The 26,904-nt window shown below is 40.7% G+C and overlaps 1 protein-coding gene across 6 annotated transcripts in view; it reads right to left on the bottom strand.

Moving 5' to 3' along the window:
• The window catches only part of cadm1a (cell adhesion molecule 1a), a 465,861-nt gene that overhangs the window by 9,579 nt on the left and 429,378 nt on the right, over positions 1–26,904 (bottom strand). For all 6 annotated transcript variants that reach the window (XM_026182491.2, XM_026182490.2, XM_080307311.1 and 3 more), the window contains one exon: positions 454–582. In XM_026182491.2, the coding sequence (XP_026038276.1) occupies positions 454–582 (129 nt within the window). The remainder of the gene's footprint in view (positions 1–453; positions 583–26,904) is intronic.

Below are 26,904 nucleotides of genomic sequence, written 5' to 3'. Positions count from 1 at the left end.
TCTTAGCTGACAGAAGTTGTGCCCGGTGTGGTCCCGGTGTGCAACTTTAGCCCATCTGTATTCAGAGATGCTCTTCTGCATTAGTTGAGGTTAGTTTACTGACTGTTGCCTTCCTATCAGCCTCGCATCAACATGAGATTCCCCCCCAGAGCACTGATGCTCACTGGTTCTTTTCTCACCTTTGGACTATTCTCTGTAAACCTAGATATGGTTGTGTGGCATCTCAATAAAGAAGTTTCTAAAATACTAGAAGACCAGACCAGTCTGTTTGGCACATTGCTCTGCTGTCCAGTTTGTGCTTCAACGGGTCATCTTGACCATGCCTAAATGCATAAATGTATTGAGCCATTTGATTGGCTGATTTGATATTTGTGCTAATGAGCAGTTGACCCAACTGTATCAACATTCAAACATTTAGCAACTTTGTTTTTAGACATTTCCTATATCTACTACCTTTGTGTCTTGCAAAGTAGCGTCCCAAGACAATGAGTAGACAGAGCATAGCGAACACGACCACAGCCACCACTCCTCCGATAACTGCATGGTCCACTGTTCTGGGTGCTCCTTCTCCGGCTCGTGAATCTGAATGGGAAGAAAAAACAAAATCAGTAACAGTGCTACTAAAACTTCTCCTGACATTGAGAGAATAGCGATCAGCCACCAAATCCCTACCACACAGTCTGAGAGTTAAAGTGATAGAAATGAAGATTATATTTAATACAAGGCATTTAGATAGAGGAACTTTGGAGCAGCAATGCCTAAGATGCACTGCTTTAACAAAACCGAAGATTTGGACTTAACCCATACACTCCAGTAAATCCAGAGCTGCCTGGTTGACTGTCATGACTGTCGCTCTTGTGTTTCAAAAGAAATGAATTTAATACTGCTTTACTCTTCCTGAACGAGCTCAGTGGAAGAAATAAACACATGCAGACACAGATGTCAGCAGTCTTGTGCAGAAATTTAACGTATGTGTTTTTTGATGGAAAAACATGTTGACACAGGTCCTTTCGTAATCATATGGAGGTCCAGAGGGTGTACTAAGAAGCAAGTTTGACATAGCAAGTGTTTCTTTGTGTTAGCTCAGTCAGACATAATGGGTATCACAAGGGTGGTTATCAACTTCCTTTGTTAAAGCAGGCTTTCTGCTTCAGGCTCTGCACGCGCTCACATAAAAGGGGGGCGTTTGACGCGTTCGACATTTCTTCTAAATGGACCGATCAAGACCGACCAGCTTCAGTAAGAAGGAACAGTACAGACAGAGTTATGAAGAATATTAAAAAGTTGTTACTGAAAAGCAACAATGGTGCTGCAAATAAGGAGAGATCGTTCATTTTGTAAAATCACAGGTTAACATATATATATATTAATACTTAGTGTACACTTACTGACATTTATTCAACTTTACAACTGTACTCAAAAAGGGTGTAATCCCTTCAATGCAGGGAAAATCAAGGAAGCCAATTCAGTTTTTGACCAAATCAACTTACTACACTGATTCGTTCAGCGATCACACACACATATGGCTCAGTAAGCTATATGTTTAGATATTGACAGGTGAGCTGTTCAGGGCCAGGATGCATGTTTAGCTTGTGACACATACAACATACCACGCTTCGATCCTATGTTAACAACACCAAAGTCACAATTATACCACAATTTTTCCTCACTGTACTCAAACTATGTGTCCAAACCTCATCAGCAGTTTCAGTTTTTAACTAGTGATCTTAATGCCTCTTTTATGTCGTTTGTTTTTCATTAGCATGCTGAGCTCTTTATCTTAAGTAGAATTTCGCTGCATGTATAGTAAGACCTCTGAAGTCATGGTCACGATATGTGATAACCCTATATTTTAAATAACAAATAGCTAAAAATGAGTTAATAAATAGTTTTTAGAACTTTTTTGTTCTAATTACAGAGACTTGCAAGAACAATTGATTGCCTAGGGTTGGACTTGGTCATAACCAAAGGGTTAATATAGTGACACACATCACGCGTTACGCTGTGCAATTTGTGTTGTTTTGATTGCTCCATAGTTGCTCTCCCACAAGACAAAGAAGGACTTTTTTCTTTTCCTGAGTTCAGTCTGGCTCCTTTGTCTCTTGCTGACATTTTAATAACCACTGTACGAAATTGCCACAACAATAACTGTTTGGATTGCAATCAAGAATTGATTAAGAATAACCATAGTCATACCAAACGAGAAATTATTCAGTATTGTACCTTTCATTAAGAATCTGCTCGCCACGGCTTGTGTATCGTTGTGAGGTTTCATGATTAGAAAAATAAGTCTTTAAAATGTTTTTTTGTATGCAACCGTGCCTAAACAAAACAAACTTTCACAAATTATTAACACAGTGGGGATAGTTAATCAAGTTTCAGAGCAGGAGTTGGGTTAAAAAACAACACAAAAAACATCTGTGACTGGACAACAGTCCCCTAAAGTCCTTGGTTGCAATGCTATGTGAAAGCTATTGATCATGTGTAGGGATCCATGACAACCCTAAGTTAATATCCATTTGCCGACGTGATTGGTCCTTCATGGGACAAAGCATGAGGACATTTCTTTCCCCACATTATGCCCCAGGAAGGTGAACGGCTGCTGGAGAGAAGATTCACATGGCTGAACGCTGCACTGAGATGTGACCTGGGCTTCATTGTGTATTCATGAAGCACATTTGTATTCAACATAATATACATGTACAGGTACATTTACGTGCTTTTAGCTTATTTTGATACCATTACACCAACCTTCATTTCCACACTAATGCTTTCTTTTCTTTCTTTCTTTCTTTTTTTACTGAAAATATTTGCAGAAGCCTGGAAACTGAACAACGTCCAGTTCTTAGCATTCAGTTCACACATGGAGCAGACCTTCAGCCCCACCATCCATTAGCTGAAGTAACTCACTAAAAACCCCTCCACATGCTTCTCCAGCCTAGTTCTACACGGGGGATTTGCTGAGTGAGCTCCAGAAAACAGAAAGAGCCAGGCTGCAATTGATTAACGAATAACAGAAACAGAGAGAGAAACATCATGGATACCATCCCTACACACCTGCATTACCCAACCTGAAGGAATGGAGTCGGGAGTGGGGAGGGCAGCGCAGCGCTACCTGTCAAACTCAACAAAACATTACCTGATAGATCTAATAGGTTATTTTGACTTCAGATTTTCTTTTTTAGTGCTGGGCAGATTCAATTAAACTGAGCAGGAATCCTTCTGACATCCAATTCGCTCTTGTCAGGCTGCAAGAGCTTTGCTTTAACACACTTTCCTATTACGATGTTAATGTGGACTTTGGCTTTCGGGGAGGGGAGATTACGTGTGTGCGGCGTGGTCAGGGTGGTGGAGGTGGATCGGACGGTTGCAGAGGATCAGTCCTGATTGTCTATATCAAACTTTCCTCCTTTAAATTAATTTAAGATGAAAGGAAGGCAGAGAACATCAAAGTCTCCACAAGTCTTTGCATAATATTATGTTGCTATTTAGAATAATAAGCCCTGCCTTATGGATTTACATGCATAAGATGAAGTCTTTTTCCTTGTAGGAGGGATATGTGTAAACTGTGGTCTGGCACTAGAAGGAAGATTTGGGCTTATAAAACAGCACTGCCTTTAATTTATTAGAGCGGGCATTCTGTTAATATGTGTGTCTTGCAGTATCTCATTTAAACCCAGGCCGTACCGAATAAATCAGTCTGTGCCGACAAGAGCAACTTGTCTGCGATTTTTTTGCAGTAGGAGACTTTACAAAACTAGTTGCCAAACAGTTGTATTCTGGTAGTATTGCTATATCAAAGCAAGGTCTCCAAGCATCTATGCCATTTTGCAGTTAAGTTTCAACCCTGCAGTAATTGTGCCACTTTGTTGAGAAATTTATGTTAATGTAACGTTTAATTCTGTGTCATGTGAATGACTGTGTCTTTCACTAGCCTGGCCCACGTCCTGATTTTATGTTTGACAGCTTTTTAGTAGGTAAAGGTGAATGGCTTGGACATGAATTGAGCTGCAGTTTGGGGAAGGCCTCGAAGGGGATTGGCAGTGGCTACCGGGCCGCGAAGAAGATAATTGAAGAAGATAAAGAATTGAAAAGGCAAGGGAGGGTGGGGCACATAAACGGGAATGACCACTTGTAGGACTGAGGGAACCTATATAGATGAGAACCAAAAGGAGCGTGTTTGGAGGCGTGGTCCCGCTCCTGAAATTCCGATAATTAATCTCCAAATAGAAGTTAATCACGGCATCATCACAAAGAGATCGTGTGCCATCTTTATCCCATTCAGCTGCAAACTGATAGCAGACTAACTCCACCCAATTGCTGTTTTATCGCCATCTTGATACATTAAAGTTGCCAAAAAGGCAAAAAACTGTGAGTTCTCAAAGATCTGGTGTCTGTCTTTAAAGCAACCATTTCAAGAGCAATGACAGTGCAAGCTCATTGCACACATCTGCAGTAATTTCGGTTGTGCTATGACACAGCACAATGGGTTTTGGTTCGTTTTACCTTCTAGTTTTTCCCTATTTGGCTATCTTCAGCCCTGTCCTCATTATTTTCTTTTCTGTTTAACTGCTTCCCCAACCCCAATTACCCCTGTGATTGGCTATACAGTCTTGTCTTCCCCTGTGTTGGATAGCATGTTTTGTCACGTGGATTCTTCTTGTTCCCTTTGCTTCTTTGTGCATGCCTGGACTTCTGGATTTATATCTTTCCTTTTACTCAACCCTGAGGAATGTTTTCATCAGCTATTAAACTTGCTTTTTGTTGAATTATTCAGTCTCCAGTGTCCTGCATTTGAGTCCACTCATCTGTGAATCATAACAGTCGCAGCAGCATTAAGTTCTTGGTAGAATGACAAAGCCAACAATTTCTGTCTTAATCAAACCAAAAAAGCAGAAAAATGTTCTGCTTTTAATGAGGCCTGTTTGCAAGCCAAAACTGTGTTAAAGTGCTGTCAATTTCTGCAAGCACTCAGTCCCAGTCATACCATACAAAGCAATTTGCATGTCATACCAGTGAGTATCACTTATGAGCAATTACTGTCACCCAGTAAAATACAGTACATTTGCGTTATTATCTCACATTGGAAGTCAAACTTTAAATTGCACGGATCATTGTTTTAGCAATCAAAGGAGTGCAAATTCAAAACAATTTCAAGTTTTGCCTTTCCATAAAAGTCACTTCTGTCATGAATAAATAGCATCTGAGAGCCACATCAAAATGGGAATTGTGACAGTCTATTCCCTGTAGCTGCAGCACTTTGTATTAATTACAAAACAAGATAGAAACAAAAGCATAGTTACAGTAAGCACTTCCACAAACAATAATATCCCAAAGCAACCCCAGCCATTTATAAAATCATATTAAAGAGCCAGCTCTCAAGTCAACCAAAGTTCATCAAAAATCCAGTCATAGTAATGCCTCGAGGGCCAGTGCTCAAGATAAGGTTTAAATCCTGTATTTCCCTGCAACTTATACTTATACTACATATGTGCCGCTTAAACAATGCTACAGCTTCAGCAGCATCCATCCACCCATCCATCCATCCATCCATCCATCCATCCATCCATCCATCCATCCATCCATCCATCCATCCATCCATCCATCCATCATCTTCTGCTTATCCAGTTCAGTTTCTCTTTCTGCCTTAGCCTTGTAACGAACTGGCCACTTGTCAGTAAAGAAATATGCAGAACAAAGAAATATAAAGTACACCTACTCATATCTTAACAAACAGCCATAAAACAGAGACATATGGCTGTCACCAACACAGCTGGCTCTTTGTCTGTGCAGATGAAACAATTGCAGTGTTTGCCTTTATAAAATTCTTGTTTACTTATCGATTAAACAATCTTTGAGTGTCATGTCTCTCTCTTCTAATGCCTCTGATCCATTAGATATATATTGCTGGGGTTACAACTGAAAACAGTGTTCAAATTTCCCACACAGGATAGCCATTAACACAGAGATGGTTGTTCCTTTCTATGGTTTTGATACCAGGAAAAAAGCTCTTATTAGATAATTCTACAATAAAAATACATTGAGAGAAAAGGTTAGGGAGTCAGAAGCGAACTCAGCTGCTGTCCTTCAGTTTAGCTCCTATACTGCAGCAGCACCACTAATAAAACCTGCAGAATCTTTTAAATCACTGGTGAAGCTGTTTAGTGTGTTGATGAGGCCAAATGGGTTATTAAAGGGTTTAATGTAGCTTTACTTGGTTGCTGCAGCACATTCTGAAAAAGAAACATTCATCTCAGAACGGAACAGCCAGCAGAGCCACCAAACATCATGGGGAAAAAGCTGGAGTACTACTTTATGTTTAGAGGTTATGTACTGTGCTGTCACTTCAGAATATAATTATGAATGGTTCATCGAGGATGGTTTATCAAACAAGGTGTCCGAAGGGCTAAGCCGAGAATGCAACTGTCAATCAAGCGTGGTCATTTTAGAAACATCCACCTTATTTGGAGATGTGAACTATCTCATTTCATAGGGCGTGTTGACAGAGGCTTGATTTGAGACAGAGGAGATCTCCTAATTGGATCTTCTAATCTGCTAATTAAGCATTAGTGATTTCACTGGTGTGCCCATACTGCTTGTAGATAGAGGGGCAATCAGAATAACAGCAGTACTATGTGGGTGGGGTGTCATAAGAGCACATTGGCTTGTCAAGATCCACTTCCATTGCCAACAACACTCTCGGTTAAAGAGTGAATGTAATTAAAGTCCCAATGAACCCATTCATTGAACCTATTTAAAAATGTCAGTTAAATCCTTTGCCTCTTGGGTAGCGAACCACACTGCTTACATACAGAGTGACTTGGCCTAAGATTTATTGAGTCTTTTTCGAAATGTCAAAAAAAGGGGTGTCATTTTAAAAAGACAGCAGCACCATTAGAAATACAGAGTAGAAAAAGAAAGTAGCTACGGGGTCGTGTAAAGTTGAAATTGAAATGATTATTAAGACTGTCATGAAGTTTTTCTGACGTTTGATTTTAGCAACGATTCGGAGACTTCTTTGGCTTTAATGACCTCGGCTGACTCTGCAGCATGTTTGTGATTCAAAAGTCCTCATTACTTTTGATGTATGCTATAGTAAATGAAAAAAAAACCTAAAAGACTGCTGGAGGAGCTAAACCGCATATATTGTGATGTTCAAAGAGTACTTCAACAAAGTTAGAAGGCTTGTCGGCAAGTTTGAAAGACACAGAAATAAAAATACAATGGTCAAAATCGACACAGCAGAGCCTGAGATATCCTGACTTTTATTCCTTTGTATGGGCAGGAATCCAAAAATAATGGATCGAACACACCTACAATATAACCTTTATATTTTCATTTATTCCACTACCAACTGAAAAGCCTGATGGCACTCCCAGGGACATTACCTATTCCACACCGACATAATGGACAGAAGAAATGTTCTGATGCCTACTGGTGTAGGCAGCACATTTCAGACAAAGATCTTTTCTGCTATTCAAATTTCTTGAATAGCACCATCACTCTCACTATTTTACTGGCAAAGGGATCTGAGGGAACACTGTAGTGATGAACACTTGAGAATAGAAGCAAAGTCTATAAAAGTTGGGCCAGTACCACAAAAAAGATAACTCCACCATGGTGAAGACATCTCGAGGGCATTGCACACTGGCTGGGTATAACCTCATTCAAAAGAAAAGTGCCTATTTCTTTCTAGTAGCCCTTTTCTAGCCCAAATAGAACTGTTTTCCTTATTTCTACCAAAATAAAAGACAGGTGCCAAAAAGATGGCACACAGAGTTCTGGCTGACTGGAGATGGCTCGGACCTGGCTTATCGAAGAAAAAGAAGCGGCTACAGCTGTTCAAAATCCCATAAGGCTGGCCGCCATGATAGACGATTGGCAGGGCTGCGAGTACTCAGGCTGTGTTTTGAATGCACTATGGATAAGATCTTGGAGAAGAAGAATGGGAATTGAGAGAATTGGTGACCAGTGATGGACATTAGACCAACTGTAAAAATCTGATGCAGTTGTTCGCACTAAACCCAAACATTCGCCATCTTCACTTATGTGGCTATCCCACTGGCGCCAGCTGAAGGCCTGCCAAGGTCGAAGCTGACTGGAAGAACAAAAATTCTCCATGATAACAGAATTGTTGACAGAATTCTTTGTCCCTCCTTCAAGGCCACCTGGGTCCACTGGAGACTGTTGACCTTCGCTTAATTGGGCGTGGTGACACTTAACTGGGATACACACACACACACACACACACACACACACACACACACGAAACATGTACACTGATACTGATACACCCTCACTATGACCCTCCCTCCCCTGAATCCAACGCCTCCTCTCATGCTTACCTCCCATCCGATGTGGACAGCGGATCAGCTGGAGGCGCAATCGAAGATTGCAGCGGTCCCAGATCCAGCTGTACACACTGGCATATTCTCCCATGTTGCTTGTCTGTGTTTTATTGTGTGAGGGTGTGTTGATATCTGTGCATTCCTGAATTATCCTTTTGTGTTACACATTTTGATGGTTTTTTCCCTTGCTACCTAGCCTGACCTGTCTCCCCAATGTGATGTTTTTGTTTTGTATGTACGGTCGGCAAGGTCTGCCATCTCGGTTGTGGGCAACTGCAACTGACAAATAAAGGCATACATTCAGATTCCAGCAAGAACCTCCAAGAACTGACACAAAAAATTCCAAAATTTTTCCATAAATAGTGAAGTAGCTGCTGACACACATGTTCAGCATCCTATATAGGGACATAACCTGAACACAGCCAGTTGGGCCAAGTCCTCTTTTGCACAGAAGAGTTGTGCTCATTGCTGCAAACTGTCTCAGATCGATTGCAATGTGTTGGAAACATGCCTTTATTTATAAATGGTGATTATCTGCAAACATTCAGTAATCTCGCTGAGAGTGATTGCAGTCTTTCTGAGTTGCACTGAGACTGTTTGGAGACAAGTTGCCTCCCACCAGGTGACTGGTGGTAGTTTGTCATTGTAACTACTTGCAATTGGTCGGTGCAAGCAAAAGAAATTCAGTGCAAACACCGACTTTTCCTACTTGCAAGCAGGTTGCCCTGCACTATCTTGAAACTGGCACTGTGAGATGTGTCACTGTCTGTTCCATTCTATCAGGATACAAGCTGCGACACTTCTCAAGAGCCATCATTTTATCACAGATTTGCACATTCCTGCTCAGGTATCTTTGACAAAGTGTGCACTATAGCCATCGGATGACAGAACACTGCACTTAGATAGTATTTGCTTCACTAGTCACAGTGCAGACGTTGAACAAGTACCTATGCAAAGAATTCAACATGGCAAATGTTGTCCTACCAGCATGTAACCAGGTATTCTACTTTTGTGCCTTTTTGTCTCTGATCTCACATGCTGATATAACTTCAGGCAACAGGCAACTTTCCTGCCTTCGCTTCTAAACAGTGGCAGAATGGTACACTCACATAGTAGTGGTTGTGACACCTGTCATCAAAGGGGCTGTGTTGTGGACAAAAAGCTGAAATTGGAATTTGCCAGTAATCGAAACTAAACTACCCAACCATGACAGGGTTTCTGGTACTGCTGCCATCAGGACCTAAAAACACAAACAACTTCCAGACGAATCACACAAGTGCACAGGCAGGTTACAAAGCTTTCAAATTTGTCCTTTGGAAGTCAAAAACATATTATTTCTACACTCAGCTGCACCTGATGCTGCTCAACTGTCGTGTAACTGCGTCGTGCAGTTTCCAGAAATCAAGTCCGAACATCGTTTTACAGTTTTTAAATAAAAGACAAAGACAAAGCAAACGATAGTGCAATTTATTTTCTTTAATTTCTTTTGACTGAAAGGTGTAATTAGTAGTTATACTGGGGCGTTATCTGCTGAAAATAACACACTCCCACTGTTCAATTTAAAGTCCCTTTCTTGGCACACACTTCTAGGCGCAATTCTAAAATAGAAAGCTCAAACCTATCTGAAAAAGAAACTTGCTTAATGTTTAAACAGAGACTAAATATCATCTAATTTACACCTAGGGTAGAGATGTGCGTGGGAGAGTAAAATGAAACAAAAGAAGCTGGTATTCCTTTTTCGTGGTGTTTCTTGTGTAATGTAAACCTTTGTCTGTGTAATGAATTCCATTTTCTGTGTCAAACAATATCGTCTCGAGAAGGACAGGAAATGTTCCAAATACTTGCAAAAATAAGCCAACAGTGCATTATCTCCTTAGAAACCTTGCACCTTTTTTTTTTATCTGATGGAGCTATTCATCATTTATCTAATCATGGCCAGTCTTCATCCAAAATGTAATATAATTATGGTCTATAACTGTTCTCAGGATATTAAGCTGTATCTAGGCCACGGCTAGCTCAATAAACACCTTCTAATAATGGCTTTTAGTGGTCTCAGGAGTGACTTATTCTAACACAGTGAGGACTCTCTATGGCTCCCAAGGCCACACGAGTTTGCAGCTTGTTGCAGAGATGCACATCAGTCCTTTTAATGGGGACACTGTTTTTTTTTTTTTGTTTTTTTTTTGGGGGGGGGGCTGGTAGAGCTTCTTTCCAACCAGCAGACTGCTCGTTCTTCTCTCACACGAGATTATCAAACTCCCCCCTGCCCCGCCAAACCTCCGCCAACACTCTCCTCCCACCCCGCTGTCACTGAGCGGCCTCCAGCCTCGGCCATTCCAATGACTGTTGAAAAGCTCATGAAGAGTTATGCTTGTGGTTGAAAGGTGGCCAGAAGCCTGGTCTGTGCACATAAACTCGTGTTTGATGTATTTTTTAGAACTTCACATCTACTGAATTAAAAAACATCTCTGACTTTGTCAGAGATAAGGTCAAAATAACTCAATGATATGTTTATGATAAAGAAAATGCCAAAAAAACAAGCAACAAAAGGGAAAAAAAACAGCGTAAATGATCCAAAGAGAAAACTCTTGTCAAGGTCAAATTCACAGAAATAGCAGGTCTTGAAATAAATGGACCGCTGAAGTCAAGTCCTGTGTCTCCTCTGCTCTTGGCATATTGATAATAACAACAGAAGAGACTCTGTGTATCCTGGTGTTGTGAGACAGAATAGTATCAGTGAAATGACATCGGGGGCTTTGTGTGGATCTGTGTACACAGCAGACAGAGCCCTGGGTGAAGGAACTGTGCCAAGAAAATGAAGGGCTAATCCTAGAAAAGAAGCCAAGACAATGGCTACATTTACATACATGCAGTAAACAGACTCTAGTACATTCTCTGGTCAAGGTTGTACTGAGAAATGAGGGGTTTACATAAATCCCTCATAGCTTACCTCATTGACTCTACATTTCAAAAAAAATGAAAATAAAATAAGGACAGTTCTTTAAAAAATTGAAAGAAAAAAGTTTGAGGTTCTTTTCAAAAGCCAAAACTCATCAGTGCATTTGCTGGTAATGTTTGGTTGGCTAAAAGTTATTCAAACATGCATAAAATGCATGTTGTGCACAGCGCTGCAGAATCAAGAGACAAAATCACAAGACTTTGGGTAAAGATGGATGCCAAGCATTGTATTTCTTTGTTATCACGGTCCCTAATGCGTGCTTCGTGGTGCTGTTATGGATGTCTTTGAGGAGCAATGTTGTGGCACAATCTCTGTGAGGTGTAGCAACGCCGACAAAAACCTGCCATGATAATAAAATCCTTTAGCAAGGCTGAGTGTATGGTGTCGGCCTCTAATCCAAGCCTCACCTCAAAGGAAATTCAGACCGGCTTACATGCATGGATGGTGTTAGGAAAAAGAGAATGAAAATGTGCTGCATTTCACACACAGTGCAGCTCACACTGTAGCCAGAAATTGTATCAGTGCTGCTCAAAGTGAGTAAAGCCAGTGGCAAGGGATAATCTCAGATACTGGGGTTGTCCAATTTGCATAAAATACTAAGATTGCAACCTGTTCTCACTCTGAACCTGTCACATATACAGTGGGGCAAAACAGTATTTAGTCAGCCACCGATTGTGCAAGTTCCCCCACCTAAAATGATGACAGAGGTCAGTAATTTGCACCAGAGGTACACTTCAACTGTGAGAGACAGAATGTGAAAAAAAAAAAATCCATGAATCCACATGGTAGGATTTGTAAAGAATTTATTCGTAAATCAGGGTGGAAAATAAGTATTTGGTCAATAACAAAAATACAACTCAATACTTTGTAACATAACCTTTGTTGGCAATAACAGAGGTCAAACGTTTACTATAGGTCTTTACCAGGTTTGCACACACAGTAGCTGGTATTTTGGCCCATTCCTCCATGCAGATCTTCTCGAGAGCAGTGATGTTTTGGGGCTGTCGTCGAGCAACACGGACTTTCAACTCCCGCCACAGATTTTCTATGGGGTTGAGGTCTGGAGACTGGCTAGGCCACTCCAGGACTTTCAAATGCTTCTTACGGAGCCACTCCTTTGTTGCCCGGGCGGTGTGTTTTGGATCATTGTCATGTTGGAAGACCCAGCCTCGTTTCATCTTCAAAGTTCTCACTGATGGAAGGAGGTTTTGGCTCAAAATCTCACGATACATGGCCCCATTCATTCTGTCCTTAACACGGATCAGTCGTCCTGTCCCCTTGGCAGAAAAACAGCCCCATAGCATGATGTTTCCACCCCCATGCTTCACAGTAGGTATGGTGTTCTTGGGATGCAACTCAGTATTCGTCTTCCTCCAAACACGACGAGTTGAGTTTATACCAAAAAGTTCTACTTTGGTTTCATCTGACCACATGACATTCTCCCAATCCTCTGCTGTATCATCCATGTGCTCTCTGGCAAACTTCAGACGGGCCTGGACATGCACTGGCTTCAGCAGCAGAACACGTCTGGCACTGCGGGATTTGATTCCCTGCCGTTGTAGTGTGTTACTGATGGTGACCTTTGTTACTTTGGTCCCAGCTCTCTGCAGGTCATTCACCAGGTCCCCCCGTGTGGTTCTGGGATCTTTGCTCACCGTTCTCATGATCATTTTGACCCCACGGGATGAGATCTTGCGTGGAGCCCCAGATCGAGGGAGATTATCAGTGGTCTACAGGCAACTGCAGCAATCTGCTAGAGATTGAAGCCATCACAAGGAGGGTTTTGGTGCTACGCCCTTTTTACCTCTGGCAACCACACAACAACTGGTTGGGGAAAGCACATTTTTCCTCAATCATCAGGAGATATCAGGGTTTGGTTGCTATGTTACTGAGGCCTAAAAGAGGATCCTTTGTTATCCCATTGCTGTTGCATCAAGACCAGCATCAAAATGACATCTTGTGTATAGAACGGCATAATACATGTGGTAACCAAGGATGTGGCGATAATGCGCGAGTATATTTTAATCCATCCATTATGTTTTACTACACATAAGAATTTTTGTTCCCTAAACTAAGGAAAACAGCTAAAGAAACTTAAAAGTAAAAAAATAAAAAAGTTAAATTAAAATGTAGAAATATCACGCTCAGATAAGACTCAAACATCCCTTTTCTGGTTAGTCATGTGATGGTGCCATGTGACACCACACTTCCTAATGCAAACTCGGTTGTTGTGCTTCTTCAGTTGTCATAATAGTGTTCTGAAGCACTGCTGGTACTATGGAAAATGATGCTAAAGGGGACAGCTGGGATAGGCGCCAGCCACACTGTGACCCCGCATTGGATAAGTAAATGGACGGATGGATGGGTGGATGGACCCTGAGCAAGAGTCAGCATGTGATAGGAGTAAGAATGTGTCGTAAACAAACGTCTATTGGTGGGTTTTAAGATCTTGCGACGACAGATCTCGGGTTGGCACAGTGTGGAATTAAACTGGGAAAACATTTACTTTAACTTTGTGTGCCAACACTTGCGCTGAAAGCCAAGTGAGAGAAAGAGAAGCAAGCGAGCGAAGAAAAATGCCACAACAGAGTGGCCAGAGCCTCGGAGAGACCTCATGGGCGAGAGCTGCACGTTCCATTTAGAAAAGGAAGGAGGAAAGAAGGCGCTGTTCACCAGCTATTAATAATCAATTTCAATTTCCTCTCAGATCTCATTTTTATTTTTTGAATATTAAATAATAGATATTCATTTTAGATGTGTTCCACACCACTGAATAAAGGTGTTTCCCTACAAAATCCAGTCAGACTGTAACTTTTCGCTCCCCGGCCTGCCGGCCTGCGTTCTCCTTGCCAATACTGGATGAGTCAAACTCAAAAAGAGTACAACTGTCTCAGATGAAAGTTTTAAGACTCAGCTGCTGTCATGGCAACACTAGTCCTACATGCAAATTGTAATAAGAGCATTCAAAAACAAGGAACATGCAGGTCAAATGCCTTGGGATCCTATTTTGTACCACATTTCATGCGCACCACCTGTTTTCTCAGTCTGCTAGGAGCTGAGAGTATCAATCCATTCCTGGAAATTAACACTTAAGAAATGAATTCAATATAATTCATTATTCTACGAATAAAGCGGAATACTAGATAAACGACTGACATGCTATCCAAGAAATATTTTATCATGGAAAAATACATGAACCTAAAGACAAGTTATTTTGTGCTAATTATGGAGGGTCGTGTCTGCTCTGTGTGTTTAATGAGCAGTAGTCACTGCAGCATCTCGTGGCTCTGCAGTTTAGTGACATGCACTATGTGTCCTGAATTGTTGTCCTGATAATGGCATCTGACTATGGGCCTTAGCATTTATAGCTTATCTGCATTGTGATAAGATCCTAATTTGCATATTATTTAGGCAAAGGTTGCAGAACTGTCAACCAGCACAGTCACTGCCGAGTAAAAAGAACCAATGAGGGGCACTTTCAGTGGGCTTGTATAATGTGCTTTTTCACTGTGATGACACATGAAGGCAGCAAAAGGCTTATCTGTGGGCTACCCTTAGCCTAAATAAATATATTAATGTTACTGATACAGTAATAAAGGTAAAGTCAATAACTACTAGTAGGGTACTGAAACTATTTTAGGGTCTGGCATCAAATTATACAACGATATTAAAGTCTATGCAGAATTAATCCTTGTGTTTTAGATGACTGTCAGGTTTTTAATAATAAATGTAAACCTCCTGTTCCACCAGATCCCAAAGGTGCTCTATTAGACTGAGATCAGGTGACTTTGGAGGAAATTTCAGTACAATAAACTCATTGTCACGTTCAAGAAACCAGTTTGATGATGTTCATGATGGCATGATGTGTTTTCCAGCTGGAAGCAGCCATCAGAAGACGGGTACACTGTGGCGATAAAGGGATGGACAGGGTCAGCAGCAATACTCGTGTAGACTGTGGCATTAAAACAATTCTCAATTTGCACTAAGGTGCTTAAAGTGTGCCAAGAAAATATCCCCCACACTATTACACCACCAGTAGCAGCCTGACCTATTGATTCAAGGCAGGATGGATCCAAGCTTTCATGTTGTTTACGCCAAAATCTGGCCCTACCATCTGAACGCTGCAGCAGAAATCAAGACTCATCAGACACGGTACATTTTTCCGGTCTTCTCTTGTCCAATTTTGGTGAGCCTGCGCGAACTGTATCTGAGTTTCCTGTTCTTAGCTGATAGGAGTGGCATGTGGAGTGGTTTTCTGCTGCTGTAGCCCATCTGCTTCAAGATTTGACATGTGCATTTATAGTTCCCCTTCTTTATACACATACTGCATGTAAATGTCTGTTCTTACTTAATGACACTGGAAAATGCTATTGCAGTTATTGCTTGGAAACAGGAACCATCAAGGGAGGATGTCTTAACCAATATGAATATAGAATAGCATAATGCTATCTTGAGTAAAATGAATATGAGTATAATAAAAATAATTATTCACACTCAGACCAACTGTGAATAATTATTTAAGCCACTTAGCTCCGTTCACTCCAATTCATTGAGAGCTATCGAGTGTCCTCTAGGTGAACTGCAACTAATTTCGGTGCACTGGGACTAATAATAAGTGAACATGATCTCCATACATCAGATCTGGTGCTGAGCAGCTTTCTATTTCTTCACATAGTTGTTGCATTCTCTCAAAAAACATTTTCTTCTCAAGTTTACTATCAAGCCAGCCCTTCACCCAAAGAGTAAACAGCAGCTGCAGTGGAAAACAGAGGCAGGGAAACACAGCTCCCACTGTGTTTATGCATTTAGCTGTGACACAGGTGCTAAAAGGAAGCCTGAGTGTCTACTCAGTACATGAGGAGAACATGCAAATCCCAAACTGCATAGTCTAATAACGTCCAAGCAGGTCATTATACAATACAACATACACGGCCTAAAGGGAAACAATAATATTTTTCATAGCCAAATTTTCAAATTATGAGGTCAAGTTATCCCTGCAAGGCTTCAAAGTACCCTAAATGCTCATTTTGCATCAAAAAGATCAACTTTTGGATCTTTATGATGCGATAGAGAGGTATCCTTGATATCGTCATTGTCAGGCTCAGAGTTCTGGCTGTATGCACAGCAGATCCACCTGCCTGCTGTTCAAACCTTCTGTTTTAAAGGGGTGGCCATGCAAAGGAAATCTGCCTAAAGGAAGTGTGGCCTAAAAGGGAGATGAGGTAAAACGCTTGTTTTATATTGTGGATGAAATAAGGTGCTGAACAAGGATTCTTTTATTAATGGTAATAATGCAAAACTACACTATTAGAATTCAGGGGTAAAATAACGTAGCTGGAAATAGGTGTAATAGCTCCACTTTGAGATTATGGTTTATTATAATCAAGCCCCCAATGAGAAAAGAACTACTTACCCCTTACATAAACAGGTGATTCAAACTTGTACATTGATTATGTAAATGCAGTTAACAGAAATAGGAGGAATAATAATCTCGGACATATTACACGATAGCTTGGATAATATCATTGTTTTCATCTGTAATAACGCTGACGTTTAATGTTATTTTTTATATATTATTACTATAGCGAACATGCAAAACTTTTCCTACAAAAGGTTTAAAAGGGGCTTGATGTGGTAGCAGTTACTGTGAGGCTGATCCTGTGTTGCAGGTGTTCTCACTTCAGCAGGTAGCAGACCTGGGCGACAGATGGGGAAGATTGACAGTTTGGATTAGTGTGAAATAATCTCACTGATGTGTGCACATCTGGTGGCCCTAATGGTGTAAGCAGCAAAAACACATACATTAACAACACGATAAAAAATACATAGCATGGATATTTTCAAGTGATAAAAAAATAATTTTAATAAAAAATATTTGAAACAGCAGTGCACACGGGCCTAATGCAGTATTTTCACATTCTTCAGTTTGGAAAAGAAAACACGAATGCGATGTTTTGATGCAGGAACGAGAAGAGGCTCGAGTGGCACCTGCTTTATATTTATGACTGACGGGTACTAAAACTATTGCTATATATCTCAAAAATTGCCTCTAAAGTTGTTGCACTTATTGACATTGCTTAAAGATTTCACTCCACGCAGAGTGAAAGCATCACATCTGTGTCACAGGTGAGAGGAATAACCGCTGATTACACTTTAAGCATTTCAGCACTTTGCTGTTTATTTCATCATAAAAAGCCAGAAAGACAGACAGAACCTTAGAGGTTAACTTTCCCTTCATGAAAGGAGGGTGACTTATAAAAGTAGATATGCATTTTTTAAAGTCACATAGAGGGAGGGGGCTGTTTGTCACCTGTCACACTCAGTTGTGTGCCTAAAACTAATTAATGCAGCATATGTGCCTCATTTGAAGAGAGCCCCAAAGGCAGGTTCAAGCCACTGAGTGCCAGCCTCTAATACAAATGCATCTATCTGTAACATACACACAAGCACTCGCAGTGAAGGTCTGTGAGCGACTTCGCTTGATCAAATAACACCACATTTCTTAAAAACAACGTTACCTTATTATCTGTATTGTTAACGTTTCTTCCTCAGTGGATCAGCTACATAGTGTCCATTGCTTAAAATCACTACAGCGTCCTTCAGTCTTAACACTTAAGCAATTCTTACTTTTACTTACTTAGAGTTAAAAAACAAAATAAACAACAAGAAAAAGATGTTCACCTGGATTTTGATAACCCACCAGAGATAAAATCCTCCAGAGGTGAAGTGAAGTACGTTAATCATCATATTAAGGTGTGATGTTCTGTCGGGAAACCCTGAGTCTCGGAAGTTATTTTGCCGTGTACCACACACCAAAACATTGTTGCAGACTGATCACGCCTCACCAGTCTGCAACGTCCCTTGAAGATCACGGTAAGGAGCCAAAGACACGTGCTCCTCGTTCTACTTGAAGCCCAAAAGAAATGATCTGCTGCCAACTCCTGGTTTAAGGACACCCGCAGGGATCTCACAACCATGCCACTGTTTTGCCAGGTGATCTCAACCACTCTCCAAACAACCGCTGCAACCGCTCTCAGACAGAATGATGAAGGTTTGCAAATATCTGCCGTCTGATTTAAAAATGCAGAGAGATTGCCAACACGTTGCAATCAGTCTGACTCACATTGCACCAATGAGAGCAACTCGCCTGCAATGTGCCTCTTTGCAATAGAGGACTTGATTCAACTGGTTTGTACCTATTCTTGATTTACTTGTGTAAGTCTGCACAGTCATGTGTGAACCACTGTTAAATGTATTACTTCACTGTGCGTGAAATAAAAGACTGTATACTACTTGTGCTGCTGCACTGGTTCTTTGCCATTCTGGTTCTTCTCAGACATTAATGTCAAAAGTAAGATGACATCCATTTATTAGTTTTCATACTACAAGTGCTCTTTAAAATACTGTAATTTTGTTACCATTTCTGATAGAGACAAAACTCACAGTTCCATAAAGAGGAGACGATGAGCTTTAGTCAGTGTATCACAATAGCACAAGGTCCTCACAAGGTCTGAGCTCAGACAGAAAGATTTTGCCACATGTGCTTCAGATTACCTTGCCTAACCATTCTGGGCTAGAGAGACAACTCAGATGGTTCCTGGAGGACGGGAATTATTATTTAATTTTACAGTGAAAATTACAAAAGTAAGTCCATTGAGCCTGTCTAAGTCTTGGTCAATAAATATTTGAACTGTTTTTCCTATTTAAACTCCTATGGAGTGAGAGTTAGGAGACAGCTTGTAAAGCCAGTTTGGAAATATGAATGTCTTTGGCATGAGGGAGGGAGTACCTGAGGAGAACCCACACTGGTACAGGTGCAAACTCAATCTAGAGAGATCCCAGCAGCACAGCTACGGTTACACTATACTTCTCAGGACAATCACATCTTGTTGACAGCACTTTGCCAGTTTCTTCTACATATACAGTCGTGATTTAAATACAGATAGACAATAATGTTGCAGTTCCACCAAAGGTCTTTCTCTTCCTATAACAGCTTGCATTTTGTGCAACACAACAGTCACGCTGAAATAGCTAAAACTATATCCTGTTTTAATGGCATTAAGTTGAGATGTGAAGCTTTAAGAGAGATCTTGTTAACATGACTTCTAAGCAGATATATGGAAGTTTTTCTCTGCCTGACATCAAAGATTGCATGTTTTCCAGAAGTCCATCTGTTCAGATCTGACTTTTAAAATAATTCTAATTACAAACCACATTATCAGTATCAGATCTTTTAAAAAAACATTTTTTTTTTTTTAGCAAAAACAATCATCAAACCAACGCTGTGCCAGTTAAAAACCTGCCACGGTGTCCCTTTCACCTACCAATATGTTAAGTAGTCAGTGATGTTGGCAGTGCCATCTGTGGCTTTGATAGTCAGTCAACCCAAGATCATCTGTGCGCGGCTGTCTGAGCTTTGCACCGACCTGTTCCTCATGTCAAAAGATTTGGAATTCTGCCAGAGTTTAATACACATGTCTGTCCAAATGATTTCCACGTTCACGACAAACGAACATACGTGGAGCCCGCGGATCAAACGCGCAGCAGACAGAAGCCGCTCTTTAAGGAAAAGAATTCCCACAGCTAGCTGCCGGATACTGTAGCGATCAAATTCTGAAGTCACAATCACTACATTTGTTGGACATCAGTACCAGAGTAATCTGGCACACCGTGTCCTTGTCATTTAATGAATGTCTTGTCTCTTTAATGACATTCAAATGTGACAGCTTAGTCCTTGGATTAAAGAGAAAAGTTCTCTGGTTCACCTGCTGCAATCCCACTGTGAGCAGAGTGGCCATTATACTGCTGTATTCCTCTCCACTATTAGGTCTCTGAGCGCAGCTCAATTATCCCACTACTCTCACATGCTTGCTGACAGCCGTGTTGGCAGGTGTGTCCTTTCCAGACGTGCTCACCTCTCCGGATTGGAAATTAGTGAGTGCACCTAGCCATCAGCAAAAGCAACTGACATCCTCCACCAGCATGCCCTTTCATTAAGAGTGAGGAGATGGAAGTGAGATGAGAAGAAGAAATGCTGCTGGAACATCTAACAGCAAAAAGCTGCCTCTGAACTGTTGGCAGCTTTTGTGCATTTCTAAGAAACAAACTGCACGCGCAGAGTTGATTTACATCATGCAGGTTACATGATGAAAAGAAATCCTCCAGAAAGAAACAGACCGGTTTTTAAATGTGGCGTCCATGGGTGCAATTCTGGAAAATATATTGAAATAAATCAATTACTTTGCTCACTTTGAGGGAAAAAGTGGCCATGAAGGAGATGAATAAACCTCTTTTCATTATACACCCTCAGAAATGTGAATGAACCGCGAATATAATCATGTATGATTGTGTTTGGACTCTAAAATATCCATCAAGTTTGCTTCAAACCTGACTGAACTCCTCTGTTGTTTATGGAGCCGTTTCTTTTGCTCGAACAGAATTTTGGTTGGAGCTTTGAAATTGTTTGTGCTGTCCTGCAAAATGAGTTGGTATCACTTTAGTCAAGTCTTTATATAACTCTTTTTATAGTTTTTGTTTCACATGAGCGGCTCCAACTCTGCGGGTCTCACGAGTGAAATGACTTCTTACCACAACAACTTCGCAGAGCCAGAAGTGCAGCCGAGTTTATCCACATGCATAATAAAGTCAGTCATTATGTCTGAGTTTTTCCAGTTCCTGGCTCTCTCATTTCTCAGCTAAAGCTTAATTTATAAGAACAAAACGTTTCAACACCCACTTCTCCAGTCCACTGGTAGCTCATCTCAAAGCCTCTTCTGTTCTCTGCTGCATGTTTAATTTGTTCCCTCCTGCACTCCACGCCTCCTCCCCTGTACCTAGCCCATTTTACAGGGAAATGGACAATCTTGGGAAGAGCCTTCCAGTTCAGCAGTGTCTCGGCTTCCTTTCTCTTTCAGTCACGAAAAGCGGGACATCGCCATGGCAACTGCATTTGAGAGGTTGTAAGGAGTGAGGCGGTCAGTGCGGACAGAGTCAGAGGCTGTTAAAAAGCAGGGTCTGACTTGGTGTTACAAACTACGCCTGGAAATATGAGCATGAATTATCACTTTTTTTTTTATCGTGTTACTAGGAGTCACCAAAATTCTTGATTTTGGAGGGAGCGCTTGAAGGGAGCAACAAGTGCGTTTCACTTGGCTTTCTGAAGTGATTTAGCGATGCAAAGAAAGTGATTTAGCAGTGTTGACAATATTTGACAAACCTGTAAATTTGAGCATGCTGTGTGAGTCATGCAGGCCAGGTTCAGCTTATTTGTCCAGATGAAGTTATTCTTAACAAAAGCTCAAGTTGCAGCTGTTAGGCTAAAGGCTACGCCGACTAGATGCCAAGAAACTAAATATAGGACTCTTAGGACTCTCAGTAGTAGCACGTAAGTCAAACTTACACCCGAAACACGCATAAGCATGTTTGATGTTTAGCACGTGAAGGCAAAGAAAAAAAAACTTGAATTCCCTCGCTAACAGATTGGCAGATGTCTGTTTGATCACATGCTTCTTTATGTCACGTTCGTCCACGTGCGAAACTAAAAAAACATAACTGGTGGGGGAAAAAAGAATCACCATCCATCGGCCTTCAAGAGTACAGTCGCTGCATTTCTTTTTCTTTGTGTTAGCTTTCATCACACTCTGCTTAAATCTGCATAGCCTGTGGCTCCGTGGTGACTCGTAATTTTCCCCGCTGGATGTAGCGGAAGCTGCAAAAGACTGTGACAGGTTAATCTGCACTTGACCCAAGATGATGGCCTTCTCTGCTTCTCTGGAAACAAGCCAGACTTTCTAAAACGGTCTGTCCTGCACTATAACAATTTGAGAACCAATAAAAAGGTGCAACGCTGTCTCAACACGAGGGACAAGACATATTCGTCCTGTGAAGTCCTACATAAAGAGGGGCTAGTCCTGCTCAGACAGAGCATAGCCTACCTGGCCCTACAACCTGCCTATAAATGTACAAAACTATCCTTGCCTTTTCCACGCTTCGGTTTTTGTATGCACACCTGCAACACGGGGTGTGTTTATGGCAATAAAGCAATGTGTCACTCATTTTTATTACTGGGGTCATAGAGGGGAGGTTGAGTGATTTTTGATGACAGATGAAGCAGAGAAATAAACAATGGCCAATAGGTACAGGTTGTGCAGTAGCTGCAGGCTCTGTGGACGCTCTAATTTCCTCCCTTTCTTGCAGTAACCTGGTGTCTCGTTTGCCAGCTGGATACATTCACATAGCACTTCTCCACAAGTGTCTTACAATTCATCTCTCATTCACTCGCACGCAAACACACACACATGCAAACTATCAACAATGTGGAGCGTAAAAGACTAGTTCAACCTTTCATATATCCGTTTAGTGAAAAATATGAATGATATTCAGCATTGTAAATGCAGCTGAATGGGGCTTAATTATATCAAGCTTATCCAATTTTTCTTTCCTTTTTTTTTTCAAAAGATGAAGCTGAGTTTACAGCTGCATCAGGCCTTGGTGAAATTTATCTTTTGATAAGTAAAGAGAAGAAAATTATGCAACAGCTAGACTACATTTGGCTGTTATTTAATACTAAGTGCAATAATCCTTTCTGTCATCGTTGTATTTTTACTCAGTTGTATATAGTATTTGTATTTGTATTCTATTTTTATCTTATTGTATATTTATTTTATTTTATTCTACTGTATATAGTATTTTATTTTATTCTATTCTGTACAGCTGTGTACTGTATTTATTCTTATTGTATTCTAATTTTTGCCTCATAACTTTTGCACTGTCCACTTCCTGCTGTGACAAAACAAATTTCCCACGTGTGGGACTAATAAAGGTTATCTTATCTTATCTTATCTTATTTCATTTCAATTTTATTATTTATAGCCTACTGTAACGCTGTCTCCTGGAGATTCATCGTCGCTGTTATTATCTGCATTTGCTGACTCATCAGTTTCTATAGTCACTGAAATTCACGTCATTTTAAAGCGAATCACTGTTTTCCGACGTGCATTGAAAATACATTGGACACCCACATGGGTGGTTAGCTAGCTAGCATTAATTAGCAAATTAAATCGGTCAGAGTTTTGAACTGTTGAAGAGTTGTAAGGTAGAAAAAACACAAGCAAGGGTTTAATTTGGGATTTTGCAGAGGCACAAAAAATGTGATCCTCAGGAGCATTCATCTGAACAAGACTAATATGGATACAACAAATACCTCCAGCTAAATGCTGAACTGGGCTAGTCTCATTGCAAAACACACAATGTCCTCGGTTTCACCTGGTTTTACCTTTAAAAATGAAAAAAATTATAATTTGACATATAACTTTTGTGTCTCTATATTTAGTATATACCAGCTCTTGAGGGGATCCTCAGACTCTTTCGCTCTGTTCACCAGCTAGCTGCTACAGTGTATTTTTAGAGCTTTTTTCCTTAAAAACAAAATAAAAGAAACACTCTGCCTGCTGCTGCAGTGGGCAAGAGTGCTGAGAGTGAACCAAAAACAGTTACAGTTGCAGGTGTGACAGCTAAACAATGAACTGAAAGCTCTGCAAAGATGAGGGGAGCATTTTCAGGTGCTGTAAGCACCGCACAGCAGAATCGATGGTAAGCTTAAAGTTCTTTGGGAGATACAGAAGTAATGCTCAGCAGCAGCAACAGAAAACTTTTGTCATGCAATATGAATGCTACTAGTACATACCGGGCTTCCGATTTTAAATGGAGAGCCCCTGAGATATCTTCAAGGCATAAAAATACAGAGTCGGTTCAATTAAATTTTAAACAGTTTATTTATACAGTGCCAATTCAGATGCCTTCAAATGCCTAAAGTCACTTTAGGAAAGATAACCCTTGAGAACTTTGACAATCAGATAATCTCCTTCAAGCAGCACTTGGTGACTGGGGGAAAGAAGAACCCTGTTTTAACAGGAAGAGGAGGGAGTGAAGAACAAATGCTCATATCTAGCTCTAAATGTAAGCTTTATCAAAAAGGAAATTTTTAAACCTAATCTTAGAACTACAGAGGGTATCTTTCTCCTAAACTGGGAGCCGGTTCCACAGTGAAGAAGCCTTCTGTTCTGTCTTTGGAAACTCTGAGAACCTGCAGTCTGCGAGTGAATTTCTCTGGTCCAATAATAGCTGGGTTTTTTGCTCATTCCAGACCTTTATGTGAGAAGAATGATTTTAAATTCAATTCTACATTTGACAAAAAGCCAATATGGGTGAAATATGATCGTTCTGTCTAGTGCCCGTTAGCACTCTTGTGGCATGCTGGATCAGCCGAAGGCGTAAAGCGTGCCTCGCCACTTGGCTGCCATCTTGAAATGGCCCCTGCCATGTTTTTGGGCAATTATTTTGAAGCATTACCTAAATAAAGTTTAATTTTAACGGTCGCCTGGACATAAAAACTAGAGAATCAGCAGTGAAATCTGATTTAAAAACAAGTGATTAAACTTTAGGGGCGGCACAGTGGTGGTCTCACAGCTTGGGCTAGGTTAGTTAGCATGTTCTCCTTGTGCCTGTGTGGGTTCTCTCTGAGTGGGTTTATCCCACTGTCCACATACATACAGTACATGTTAGGGATCACTGGTGTTTCTAAAGTGGCCTTAGGTGTAAATGTGAGCATAAACTGTTGTTTATCCCTCTCACCCTCCCCATGACCCTGAGTTTGAGAGCTGTTTCTAGGACTTCACTTGTCTGGACAGAGACCTCAGCCCACTCAGTCCTCTCGCCTTTGCATACAACAGCAGTGGTGGCATCTCCTTGGTACATTTATATATATACATATATTTCACTTGCTGACAAATATACTTAAAAACTTAACTTACATTAAAAAAAAGATTTTCGAGGTTAGGCAGGAATCCATGCAGATCATTTACAGGGTGGTTTCTTTTATTTCAGGCTTGTGAGAAGGAATAAATATTGGAGGAAACTTTTGACCTCTGCTTAAACTTAAAATTCATACACATTGATAATTTTAGACTCCTCTGTTCATTTATTTTAAATCAGAAAAATGACTAAATTGAAGCTGCTGAAGTGATTTTTAATGCTTAATGTAAAACTACCAGTAAACAAATCTTATATTAATGATGCACTACTGCAGTTAATTGCAAACATCTAAAAACTGACTGCGGTCTCGGATGAACATCTGGGGCAACCATTCAAAAACTCATAAATGTTAAAAACACATCTTTGAAAAAGGAGGACAAAGCATCTGTGGTCTCTTCAACACAAGTGTTCAGCATCATATAGAGGAAGCAGACCTCACTGCTGCTGAGAGAGGACACCAACGAGTCGGGAGGCTCTTCATCTTCCCCCAATCCCACCTGGAAAAATCTGACTACATCATGGTCACATTAGACAACATTTTACAAAAATATGTGAGATATCGCGATTAATGCAGAATGTTAAGCAATTATAGACCTTGATGTCAATGACTATGCATTCAGATGTGGCGAAATCCGACAGTCGGCCTACTTTTCACTAATTAAATCCATAACTGAAACATAAAAGAGCACCAGCTCTGATATAGATTAGCCTCTGCTTCCTTTGGGGTGTGCAATACATCAAAATAGCAAACGATAGTAATTAAATTCGTCAAGTTCTCCCAGAAACGTTTAGAATTACAGCTAAAGGTGAAATTCCTTTTTTTTTCCCTGTATGCTGTAGGTTGTTACTTGGCACAAACCAATACAGGAAATCTGGTCATAACTCCCTTTGGGATATAAAGTTTGGATTAGTTCAACACAGAGTTCTGACCTTTCGACCCCTGACCCAACACTCATGAAAATTAAATCAATATTTTCCTGAAAACCTCCTGTCTGACAGCTGCTGGATTATCGACCACTACAGGCAAGAACGGATCTTTGAATGCCTCATCTAATATGGCTGCCTTTATGTAGGAAATCCCCTTCTTAATTTGAATACAGTTACTATAATATTCATACTGATACCGCTGCACTGATTCAACTTAACACTTCTTACAGTGAAAAACTCTTGAACCACAATTCATTCCATCATATAAGGAAACAGACTTTCTTGTCATTGTTTAGAAATGGTCTTGCGTGTTTAATCTCCAAGCTTCTGGAGGTCTTTCATTGAACATTGGCTGCTTCTTCACTTTTCAGTCCAGTCCTTGTAACAAGGCATTTTAACAGGAATGTTGTTCTTGTTTTTTAAGGCATTTAACATAATCATTCATGCAGAAGAATAGCACCACACTCAAGGAATTAACTTGTTTAGTCTTTAAACACAACAGATAACTCAGCAAAGAGCCAGTTTAACTTGTCTCTTTAAGCAATTTCAAACTTTGAGCCTATCCATCCATCCATCCATCCATCCATTCGCTTCCGCTTATCCTTTTCAGGGTCGCGGGGGGCGCTGGAGCCTATCCCAGCTGTCATAGGGCGAAAGGCGGGGTACACCCTGGACAGGTCGCCAGTCTGTCGCAGGGCTAACACATAGGGACAGACAACCATTCACACTCACATTCACTCGCACATTCACACCTAGTGACAATTTGGATTATCCAATTAACCTATCCCCACAAGCTGCATGTCTTTGGACGGTGAGAGGAAGCCGGAGTACCCGGAGAGAACCCACGCAAACACGGGG

This window comes from Astatotilapia calliptera, chromosome 10 (assembly GCF_964374335.1).
Source record: "Astatotilapia calliptera chromosome 10, fAstCal68.1, whole genome shotgun sequence".
NCBI lineage: Eukaryota > Metazoa > Chordata > Actinopteri > Cichliformes > Cichlidae > Astatotilapia > Astatotilapia calliptera.
This window is presented reverse-complemented; position numbering and strand designations above follow the sequence as displayed.